At 35.4% G+C, this 12,382-nt stretch overlaps 1 protein-coding gene across 1 annotated transcript; it reads left to right on the top strand.

Annotated features, from left to right (window-relative positions):
* The first annotated feature begins 9,751 nt into the window (after positions 1 to 9,751).
* On the top strand, positions 9,752 to 12,090 carry LOC18439946 (uncharacterized). Its single transcript, XM_006850101.4, has one exon. It carries the CDS (start codon positions 10,240 to 10,242, stop codon positions 11,269 to 11,271), a length of 1,032 nt encoding a protein of 343 aa, XP_006850164.1. The 5' UTR covers positions 9,752 to 10,239; the 3' UTR covers positions 11,272 to 12,090.
* Positions 12,091 to 12,382: the final 292 nt, after the last annotated feature.

Here is a 12,382-nt window from a genome sequence, read left to right as displayed (position 1 = left end):
AAAATAATTTTCATCATAAAACAAACACAATTAAATTAATTTGATGAGAAAATGATCTATATGGTTTAAGAATCAACAATCATGGGGCACTCCACCTTCAACTGTGGACTACATACTACACTTGTTTTATCAAACCGACCCAGCATTTTCCATGACCCATAGTCAAAGTAGGGGCTCATTAACGGGTTACCAAAATCCGACCGATGAGCCAAGGAATCACAATCTCAGTCTGTATATTTTAGGTCCCCCCCTAGAGACAAGTCAAGGTCACCAAGACCTTATGAGACCACAGCTCTATGGCACATAGGGGTATCACTCGCACATGCATACGCTTCACCCTAAAAGGTGGATTTCTCGCTTTTCCGAACGATCTATCGATATGCATGTCGTGTGATGGTACATGGATGATGTTTGGCCGCTGTCTCTGTCGGCCACCATCACACACAAGGGTCACACAGTCCATCGGCTCACTCATCCGAGCTTGTTTTCCGACCTCATCAAGGGCTAACCCATAAACCCTCATCGGCTTGTTCTTTATGCCCAGGTAACATGAGTTTTTTCCAATCGACTGGCATAGATCGTTAAGCACATATCGGTATCAGCAAACCATCGTTTGCTTAGTATGGTCCACGAGGGACCACTCTCCCACTGAATTCATGTTCCACTATATCATTTCATTTTACAAGCACTCATAAGGCCTTGAAAGGCCACGTAAACCCAACATTAAGTCCCACTTCCCTTGTAAGAAATTCACTTAGTGCCAACTTTTTGGAATATATAGAAGATAATAGAGTTATCTGGACTAACCTTTAGGAATATGGCAAGTTAAGACGTAGGTTTACAAATGGGAGGATATTGAGAAGGATTTGTCACCTTCTTCTTGGTGGTCTTTTGACCATTGTTGTCAAATTCGTTTTGCTTCGGCATAAGAGGTCGAAGCCTTTGGATTTTAGGTCTAGACCGAAGCAAAGCGAAGCCTTGTGCTGTCGTTTCGGTCAAATTCGGATATGCTTCGGGATGATTTGGGTGAAGCTTCGGTCTCTTTAGCCCAAACAAAGAAATATCTATATAAAAGTAATTTTACTTTTTAATTTTTTTATATATAAATATCTAATTTATTTATATTAAATTATAAAAATAATAATCTTCCCTCAAACCAACCAAAGTACCAAATTGCTTTCCTATATCGATAATCTTCCCTCAAACCAACCAAAGTACCAAATCGAAGATGACTCAAAAAGAATCTTACAACAATAATTAAGCTTTCCTATATTGATAGCTTATTTGCATTTCCACCAGTGGTCTTATGATATGTTTATGGATGACATGCTTCAAACATGTTACCTAGGACCTCCAATATCTACATGATAATTGTAGGGTGATAATTGTCTATAATTGAGGCCACAAGTCTTACTTAATATGTTTGATGCATGTTGCTTAGAAATATAATATAATACATATTTATCTAATAGTGGTTCATTTATCATCAAAATTCAGGCATATACAAGTCCTGATTCTCTACTCACTTGTTCCATGTTATCATATATCAAACTTTCTCCCTGGTACCTCATAATAGAGCATCTTAGTTTAGGTAAGGCTTGAGATCCATAGAGATTGTATACTAAACTTTGTTCTTGTTGTTTTGATTGGCAGTTAGAGGCAGGGGTGCAAGCGGCTAGGCCAAGGCTGACCCGGGCTCAAATGGCTCTACCCAAACTAGGTGCAACCCAGGTCAGGCCTAGGCTCATATTTCAAACGAGCCAGAACACTGCCTAACCCCTGTCCAACCCCGTCATTCTTAATCCACCGAAAAATAGTTGAATAATAAAATTATTGTTGAAATAATAAAAAAAATTGAGGGATTTGTATTGCCACTAAAGATAGAATATTCAAATAATAATAATAATAATAACACAACTACAACTACTTCCAAATTATATTATATAAATTACATAATTGTATATGTAAATTTGTAACTTATTTTAGATTATATATATTTCTATGCTTTTTATCTATAACAAGGGTCGGTGTCGACCCTAAAAAACTAGGGCCAGGGCCATAAGATATGGCTGGAGGTGATCTTGGGCCAACGTGGACCAAAGCCATTACAGAGCCGGCCAGATGCTCCTAGACCAAGGTGGGCCTTGGCCATTTCTATGCATTCCAGACCCACTCTCTCTTCGACGTTCCGGAGCCGGGATCTCGCTCGGAACCCGTTCCCATCTTTTTGGGATCTCGCTCCAATTTTTAGGATTCTCGATCCTATTTACAACGGAACTCGCTCCAGATATTTCAGGGATCTAGCTCCCTCTACTTTAGCGATCTCGCTCCCATTCACAACGGATCCCGCTCCCACTAAAGCATGGATCTCGATCTTATACACAACGGATTTCGCTCCCTCCACTTCACGGATCTCGCTCGCATTGTCTCACAAATCGTGTTCGGTAACATTGTAGATGTGGTTCAAGAACAAATTAGATCCCCGTTCCCAGAAGTTTAAGATCGTGATCCCGATGTTCTTGAAACTAGATCCTAACCTAACAAGGCTGTCACCCTGATCCTATAATCTATGGAGCTCGCTCACGAGGAAAGTGGATCCCTATCCCGAAAGTATAAAGTTCTAGATTTATGAAATCCAGGATTGCGACCCTAGGAACTCGGACGTTAACTCCATGTCTATTTATTTGTTCATTGTAGTCGGTGATTCATACCTGCAATGGGCATTTAATTATGCCTATAGTAATTCCAAAAAAAAAAAAGCTTGATTTAGTATAGGGTGCGGTTTCTATAAGGTTACAAATTACAACCTTAAACAATCCAATTAAGGTCTACCTCTAAATTTTATCATAATATGGAATTTTTGTGTAATTTTTTTTTAAGATTATCTAAATTCTATTTTCATATCTAATTAAATACTTTTAAACTCCAAAAATTGTTAAAATCATGTAGAACTATAAACATATGGAAATTAATAAAATGGACGGTGTAGATAATATGTTGTAAGCTGCACAATTTCTTGCACTCAAATTTTTTTTATTTTTTTCATACACTCATACATCTTGATGTCGAGATGATCAATTAGAGACTTTTTCAACATTAAACGAACCTTTTCCGATGGATTTTTAGGGTGCATCCTTAGCTCTACATTTTATGGTTGCAACCTTATATAAACCTTTTCCTATGTCTTTGATTTTATAAAATACTATATAGTTCTCAAATGAGTTTCCAAATTTGGATTTAATATATCTATACATATATATATATATATATATATATATATATATATATATATATATATATAATTGCCTTTATTTCTATGACTATAATTTTTTTGAAATTTTGAATAAATTTATTTTACCATGTTATAACTTTCTAAAAGAAACTTCTTAAATAAAAATAACATTTAAATATAAAAATTAATATTTTTAGTAAAAGTTTCATATAGTTATTTCTACCAAAAAATAACAGTGATGCATTTCCCAAATTTAAGCCTAACAATAATCATATATGCTTAGGTTGCTTCCAATTGGTACCCAAATCCTAGACAATATATTTCCATGTATACAAATGCCAATGTAAAGCTCATTTTTGTATCATGTATGTGAATTTGAGCAATACAAACATTAATCGTTCATAGCATTAGAAGACTTTATTTCATACTAGATTAATGGGATTTAATTAATCCATGGACATCTAGGATTGGTTGTGTATGGATCTAGCCATACAAGCTACTGATAGATAGAACAATGGTTTCTAAATTTAACCAAATTGAGATCTCATTTGTATGGGAATGGGCTGCCGTACTTAGTTGGTACACAAATTCATGTGTAATGGAATTGGGTTCTTCATACAAATGGAGTTCTGTGATGGGGGCGTGGACCACCATTGTGTGGAACGCGATCCTACAATGAATGGAGCTCGATCCTAACCAAATAGGATCGTTGTATTATTTAGATGGGGGCGTGACTCAACATTAAATGGGATCTCGTTCTTGTTGTCGACGGGAGCGTGATCTTAATAGACATGGGAGCACGATCCCATGTTGCATATGACGCGTTCCTGTCAAATAGAGATCTCGATCCCAATGTATCAAGATCTCGCTCCCTATTCAAACGGGATCTCACTCCCTAATCAAACGGGATCTCATTTCGTAAATACATGGAATGTGTTCCCGTTAAATAGGGATCTCGATCCTAATGTATCGGGATCTCGCCTCCTGTTCAAACGGAATCTCGATCCGTAACTTCTACCCTCACCGAAACTCGTTCCTCAAGCTTTGGAGTTTCAGGCAGCCATCGATCCGACGCTTCTGCTCCCGGAACGAGAGCCGCTCCCACTCCTGGTAACTATGTCCAGACCTGGTCGACCATAAAGGACCTAGCCGGGCTCAGACCAGGGTTCACCCATCCCTACCTAACCTATTGCCTGCCCTATGTGTTCGGCATTAAAATGGCTAGGGTGGACCTATTAATATCCAGGCGGCCCGGCTCGAACCTGCCCTACTTAGAGGTTCTCAAGAAATAGGTTTGACATATGTGATATGATAATTGGCTGAATGTATGAGGCTAACAAATCAGTTTCCAACATAAAACCAGCCCAGTCATTCCATGTGGCGGGGCATCTGCCCAGTTGTATCCACACATTATTGCCCCCACACTTCCTTCTCTCAAATATATAAACCCATGGCTCTTTTCTTCGTCAACAATAGAATCTCTTTTTCTTCCTCAACAGCAGGAGCCTCTTTCTTTCCCCTCTTTCATAAAGCTCTCATTTTTAACAGGGGAGAGAGGTCTATTACATTTATCTGCACAAACCAACAATGGCACCTCTCAAGCTCACTTTCATGGCTTCTCTTCTATTGATTGTGGCTTTGGTGGGGGCAAAAGAAGAGGCCATGGCCCCCTCACCCACCATGCAGAGTGGATCGAATTTTGTGTCACCTGCTCTTGCTGCCATTTTTGCCACTTCTCTCCTCTCCTTCTTTGCCCTCTTCAATCGATAAGAGGCATGAAGACTCATTTGGCAGCTTCATCTGGATTTGCTGGCTGATGTAATAACAAATTTTGATGTGTCTTGGGGGTGGATGATTCATTTTTTGTATATTTGATTCAATAAATAGAGGTGTCTCTCTCTCAATATTTGCTTCAATAAATAGAGGTATCTCTCTCCTTTACTTCGAACAGTCGATTATATAAGTTAGGAGAACAATCTGAATTTTAAGGAAATATTTGCGCGTGTGCCAAGGTATCGTTTTAGCAAAATAATTATAGCACGCATGATTTCAAATATGGAAAAGTTTATCTAAGGTTGCAATCTTAAAATGTAGAATTAAAATGTATCTCAAAAATCTATTGAAAAATATCATTTTGATGTCGGAAAACTCTCTAATTGACCATCTCGACATCAAAATGTATGGATAGGGGTAAAAAAAAACAAGACTTTGAGTCTAAAAAATAGTACATCTTGCAACACATTATCTGGACTATCCATTTTTAAAATTTTCATTTATTTATAGATCTACTTGATTTGAACCATTTCTGGAGTTTAAAATTTTATAACTAGAAATAAAAATAAATTCTAAAGTCATACTAAGAATTTGTGGCACTAAAGTTATATCCTATGATAAAATTTAGAGGCTTTAATTTGATTGTTTAAGGTGGCTACCTTATGCAAACCACACCCTTCAAATATTAATGTAATATACAACCTTTTATAAAATACTTTAGTGATTGTCTGTTCTTTTTAAAATGTTTTTGACACTATCTTAAAAGATCTATTAAATCTATACCGTCCATACACGAAAAATTCTGAATGCAAATAAGCATAAACGTTCCATAAAATTTTTTATGGGATTTAGTTATAGCCTCAACTTTTATGGGGTTCAAAATTGCAACACTACTTCATGGGTTCTAATCCTATATTCCTACCATTAAGATGACAAAAAAAGAAACATTAGAAATTGTAATGATACGATATGAGGGTTTCTTTTGTTTCCAGGGGTGGCAATGGACCGGGACCCAACAACCGAACCTGAGTTAGTCCGGGAATGGGTCCAAAAATTGGACCCAGCATATTGGGTCCGGGTTCAGGTATATGTGGACCCATTCGGTACTCGACCCGAATGGTGTTATTATTTAAATAATATTTAATTAAATATAATTATATATTTTTAATTATAATATTTAAATAAGGGTGTAGTTTCTAGAAGGTTGCAACTTTAAACAACCCAATTAAGGCGCACCTCCAAATTTTATCATAATGTGTAATTTTGGTGTAAAACATTTTTAGAATTATCTAAAAATATACTTTCATATCTAATTATAAAATTTTAAACTCCAAAAATGGTTAAAATAAAGTAGATCTATAAATATATGAAAATCTTGAAAATGGACGGTCTAGATAATGTGTTGCAAGATATACTATGTTTTAGACTCAAAATCTTTTTAATTTTTTTTGAACATATCAATATTGAGATGATTAATTAGGGGGGCTTTCAACATTAAAACAATATTTTTCGATGGATTTTTGAGGTGCATATGTAATTCTACATTTTTGAGGTATTACTATTTAAATAATATTTAATTAAATATAATTATATATTTTAATTATAATATTTAAATAATACACATATATAATTAACATAATATTTTAATATTTTTTATTTTTTATTTTTTTATTTTTGGGTCGGGTCCAATAGCTCTGGGTATGATAATTTTGGGTCTGGTCTTGGACTCGGACCCGACTTGATCCGTTGCCACCCCACATAATAAGCCTTATATGTAGGCACCATTTATTTTCCCCAAGGCCAAGGTAATAAGAAAGAGAAATTGAGAGGGGCAAAATTTTCCATCCTCTCTCTCTTTTCTTGTATCTTGTTTGGATCGTATTTTTTTTTGTCTCTGTTGCACTCAATCTTCTTGTCGCTCTCTTCTTTTGCTTCCCATGCACCTTCCAAATTTGTCTCGCTTTTTCTACTGTCTCTCTCTCTATTTTCTATATAGAAGTAGTGAAAAAAGATATGGAGATTTATGACTTCACTAAAGGTATGACCCTTGATAAAGTAGAATGGCAGACAAGGATCCGTGTGGTCAATCTCAAATACTTGGAAAAAAATTCTGATAATGACGAACTCTCTTATCTCTCATCTCTTTGCACTCCGTCTCAATCATTAACCATCATTTGCTCTTGGCGTTTGTGCTCCATCTCTTTTGTCTATCTCCTCTTGTGCCTCTCCTTTCTCTCTTGCACTTAATTTCTTTTCTCTTCTCTCTTCTCCCTGTACTCAATTTTCAACATTGTCTCTCCTCTCTCTTTCTCTCCTCTTGTGCTCAACTAGGAGGAATCAGTAGAGGTTTTATAAAGCTTGTCTACGTTCACTAAAACTTATACTTTCGAGATCAATAAATAAGAAGGAAACTTGAAGAAAATGACCTGATAGACTTACATATAATATTTGCATAATTACAATAAAACAATGAGTCGTTGAGGAAAAGGAGCCAATATTGCGCAAGAGATCATTCCTTTAGGCTATCAATAAAGTTGATGAATAAGTAGGTGGTGAGAAGCAAGAAAGAGGAAGCAATTTATCGACATATTCAAATTTGTTGGAGATGTCGATGGTGTTGCACCTATTAAAAGAGAGTGGGAAAGGGGTATGAGGGAAAATGAGAGAGATGATGATTATAAGGCCACTATATCCCAAAGTTTTTCACAGACTGTATCCCAACAACAAGAGGGTGGAGGCGAGCATAACAATGAAGGTGATCATGAGGGATGGACAAGCTTCGGGGATTTTGGACTAAGAGAGCAATACATCATTAACATTCAGGGATTTGGATGTAGTCAGCCAACCATTAATATGGATGATTTGTTCCTAGATCAAATCAATGAGTTGTCTCCCCAATTCAATGAGTAGAGGCAATGTGACTAAGATGAAGAATAATAACGTCTTTCATTTTAGTTTTAGATCGTATTTTTCGAATTGTATGTTTTATTGTAGTCCATGTATGATTATATATTTCATCCATTATGATTTTCTATTCTTTTTCTATAACACAAATTTAATAGTTAACAATGGTTCATATAGGAAAAGAACATCTCAATATTCAGTGTATATAAGTCGGCTATCTCCTCATCTATCATTTGCTTGGTGACTTTTTTACCCTTGAGAATTATTGTAACATGCTTTCTTACATTGCTAGAGACATTAGAGTACACAATGACCTCTCCCATAATCCCTGTCAAATAATGCTTGAACATATATACCTTATTTCTTATCACATTTTGGCAGTAATTACAAACAATTTTATTTTTTTGTTGAGATCATATATGACCTCATGTAGCCATGCATGGACTTCTTTAGATTGTGAGATGGTTCAATTATTTTAAGATACAAATAGTAAAAAATGAATCTGGCAATTCAACATGAAATTTCATAACTATGTATCTTGAGAATGTTTAGGAGGTAGTTCATGAAATTATCTTTGTTGTTTATGCAAAATGCTTCTTATTGGAAAATAGATCGGATAAGCATGAGTTAGTTCCTACTAGTAAAACTTATTTATTTAAGCAACATTATAGCTAAAAAGGGTTTGCATCAACCAAACCTAGAATCAAGAAAAAAAATGTATTTCACAACATTGAGCTTAGAATAACATAAGCATTGAGTTTACATATCAAAAGAATCCAAGAACTTTGAATTATTGGTTCATTGGAGATAAAAATTCACAAAAACTATAATTTGTGGCATTTACAATCTTCAAAATGCATTGAGTACCATGGTATTACAATCAACAAAAATCTAATATCTGCTATAATGAAACAAAACATGCAACCAAATGCATGGATAATTAAAAAGAAAGTATAGAATTGGGCCATTTACCTTTGGTACAAGGTGGTCACATTAATCTTGACCATTGGATGTGAAATTCTATTGACCAAGCTCAAACTTCAAAAAAAAAATTCTCGAACTTTGTAACATATCCAAGTTATCAAATTTCACATAAGAAGGTTGTAAGTAATTGTGACCACCTTGTATCAAATGTAAATGATCTCATTGTATACAATCCCACTAAAATAATATTAGAATGGTTAATGATAATCAAGAACTCAAGATTAAACAATTTTTACATATTTAAATCACAAAATATAGAATTTACTTCAAAAATTTCTGCCGAAAGACTTAGAAATAGATTTCATGAGCTAGTTCAGTTTCTAATTTCAAAAGTATATATCATTTAAGCCCCACATGAAAATCAAATAACAATAGATAAACTTAAAACTTAAGGAATTAACTATAAATATTTATCTAACATAAATCGACATTGTAGTAAACGACAAATCAATGGTCAAACGAATTGCTATGATAAAAATAAATTTTAAAAATGATAAATAACTAAAAATAAATTTTAAAATAAATAGTAAACAGCTAAAAATAAATTTTAAAAAATTAAATAAAATTTAAAAAATCTAAATTTTATTTATTTAACAAATTTATCTGATAATCCGTTATTTAATTACTCGTGAAAAAGTTTTTTTTTTTAGAAACTCCAAAAGCTCTAAAACTGAGCATAATTTTGGACTCAATCTGTGGGGTAATTTTTTATGTGAAATTAGAATAGTAGGAAATTAGAAATCACATTGATCGTAGATAGGTTGTCTACGATTGCTTAGAAATGAATTTGAAGAAGTTTGATGCAAAATAGTAGGAGAAATGATACAAATAGCAAATTTTACAACAAAAAAACTGTCAAATAAAAATACAAAACAAAAATTCACATTACTAGGTTTTGATGAAAGGTAAGCCCTCGAAGATCTTGAAACACCCATTGAAATTCGAAGAATCAATCCCCATCGAGATCAATTCATGCTTGAAACACCCATTGAAATTCGAAAAATCACTCCCCATCGAGATCAATTGAAGCTTTTCATGAACTACCAGCGAAACATAACATAAAATTTTCATCCAAGATCGGTGAATCCGTCTTGCAAATTTCCAGAAATTTAAGAATTTATATTGACCCTTCATCTAAAAAAGAAATTATATTGACTGGGCGATTTTTTTTGCGCTACTTTACTCCCATGAAATCTTTTCGAAAGCAGCTGCCCCTGCCCACAGTGTCGAATTACCAGATGGGGCGGCTGAGCCTATCTTGCAAATTTCAAAATCCGTGGGCGTTTCCGCCATTTTCATCGTATTTCGTGTAGAGGGGAAACCTTCAGAGCTCTAGTGTTACAGTCATGGCTTCCTTTCTGCGCCAAAGGGTGGCCTCTCGTCTCCACCCATCCTCTTTCTCTTTTAACCCTAATTGCATCTCAACCTCTTCTTTTTCTCACTCTAAAGGCTTTTCTGTCTCATCACCATCTGTAAAACCCTTGAACCCTAGCCCTGAGTTTTTCACAAACATATGCGCTTCTCTCTCTTCACCAGAGAAAATTTCAAACCGTTGTTCTCTTTCTAGCTTCGTCAAATCCTGTTCTATTCCTTCAGTTATTAGCCCTAACCAGAATGGAAGTTCTCTGGGTTCTTCAACTGATCCCCATTCTCTTGTCCTATCACTGAAAAGGAGCTCAAACCCTAATTTCTATTCTGGTTCCAGTAATGGAGCTTCTTTGGTTTCAGCAACCTATTCCATTTCACTGACCCGATTTCTGGAATTGCCTGAAAACCGTGTTCTCTATACCAGCTCCACTAGATCTTACTCCCATTCTGCTAATTCTTCCCCTAATCCTAATCAGGTCGGCAACCTTTCATCTCCTTGTTCTAATCCTAACGATTCACAGAGCGACTCAACTGAGAAACCTCAATTTGAAAAGTCTTATTCCGCTGAAACTTTAAAACACCAGGAAATCGAGGGCCCAACTGTCCAGCGGGACCTCTCTGCTCTTGCAAATGAAACCAGAGAAGTTTTAGGGAGAATGAGAAAGAGTATGTATGATCTCAGTAGGGCCATGGCTCTTCTAGGTCTTATGCAATTAACTTGTGGGGCTTGGATAGCATGGATCACCAAGGCTTCTCCTGTTACAGAGGTCTCAATCCAGAGCATAGCAGCTTTTGCTTTCCCTTTCTCGTTTGCTTTTTTACTAAGAAGAACCCTAAAGCCCGTGGTTTTCTTTAACAAGATGGAGGAACAAGGTCGGTTACAAATCCTCACCCTAGCCCTTCAGGTTGCCAAAAGCTTGGATCTTTTGTTTAGGAGGACCCATGCCACTGCAATTCTTTGTGTTGCTGGTGTCTCAATTGCATTACTGGTCACTGCTTGGTCACATTAATGGTCAATCATGTTCTTATGACCGTAGAATTGAAAGCGTGTTCCTACACTGAAATTGCACCGGAATTAGGTTTCTTTGTTTTGGTCTCTGTTTTCTTTTCTTTTCTTTTTTTTCTTTTTTCTTGTCTTTTTTTCCTTTGGAGAGTGGGAGAGGCAAGAGATTGGTATAATAGGATTTTGCATGATTTTTGGGTTGGGGTTTAGATTTTAGAGATGTGGGTTTTGCAGTGGTTTTTTGTTATGAAAACTTATGGCTTTTGGTACTGAGCAGGTTGGGTTTTAGATTTTGGGATAGGAGTTTTACAAGGGTTTTAGTTAGGACAAAAGTTGTGGTTTTTATTAGAGATTTAGGTCATTTTTATTGGTTTTTCTCTTGTAGGGAAAAGAGGGACTCAATTACCAGTAGGATATATTGCTAGATTCCTGATTAGGCTGGGTTTTGGATTTTGGAAATGTAGGTTTTATGAGAGTTTTGATTATGAAATAATTTGGGTTTTTATAATTTCCCTCTTGATTTTCTGAGGGTGAGAATGAAGGAGCTCAATACCGGAAAGGAGATAGCACTTGATTCTTTACTGAAATAACTGGGTTTGAGAAAATGCCGAGTTCTGATGTGCCTCTTAATATGTTGTTGTGAAGCATTGTAAATGGAAATTTTGGACCAAAAATGAGGCTTGTATGCTGCATTTTTATTTTGAAGAGTTGAATTTTTCAGAAATGGAAGATGCCTTGCCTTTTGATTGTAACTTTGTGTTCCTTTTCTATGCCTCCATGTGGGAGAAGAGTGGAAAGACATACTTATATGCAAATTATGTTTCCATATGAACCTTACTGCATTATCACCCTCTTATCATGTGTCACAATAAACGCTGGTCTTGAATGGTGGAACTCATTGAATTGTGCAGGTAAAGTTTTCTAGGCTCGAATTCTGCCACTATCCCTAGAGTCTATTTTAATTATTCATGAAAAAACTTTGTTTACTTTTTTGCTTTTACACTCGAAGTGGTTTGTATTACAGCATTCATGAGATCTAATTGCAGATTTCTTTATAAGTTCATAATACTTCTTTTGAATGAAAAGCTATTTGATACCACTATATGTTGTTTCTAATT

This window comes from Amborella trichopoda, chromosome 3 (assembly GCF_054954075.1).
Source record: "Amborella trichopoda isolate Santa Cruz 75 chromosome 3, AtrichopodaSantaCruz75HAP2 v2.0, whole genome shotgun sequence".
NCBI classification, from domain to species: domain Eukaryota; kingdom Viridiplantae; phylum Streptophyta; class Magnoliopsida; order Amborellales; family Amborellaceae; genus Amborella; species Amborella trichopoda.
This window is presented reverse-complemented; position numbering and strand designations above follow the sequence as displayed.

Coding starts and splice junctions, on each gene's coding strand:
- LOC18439946 (XM_006850101.4), top strand. CDS start 10,240: ATGGCTTCCTTTCTGCGCCAAAGGGTGGCCTCTCGTCTCCACCCATCC.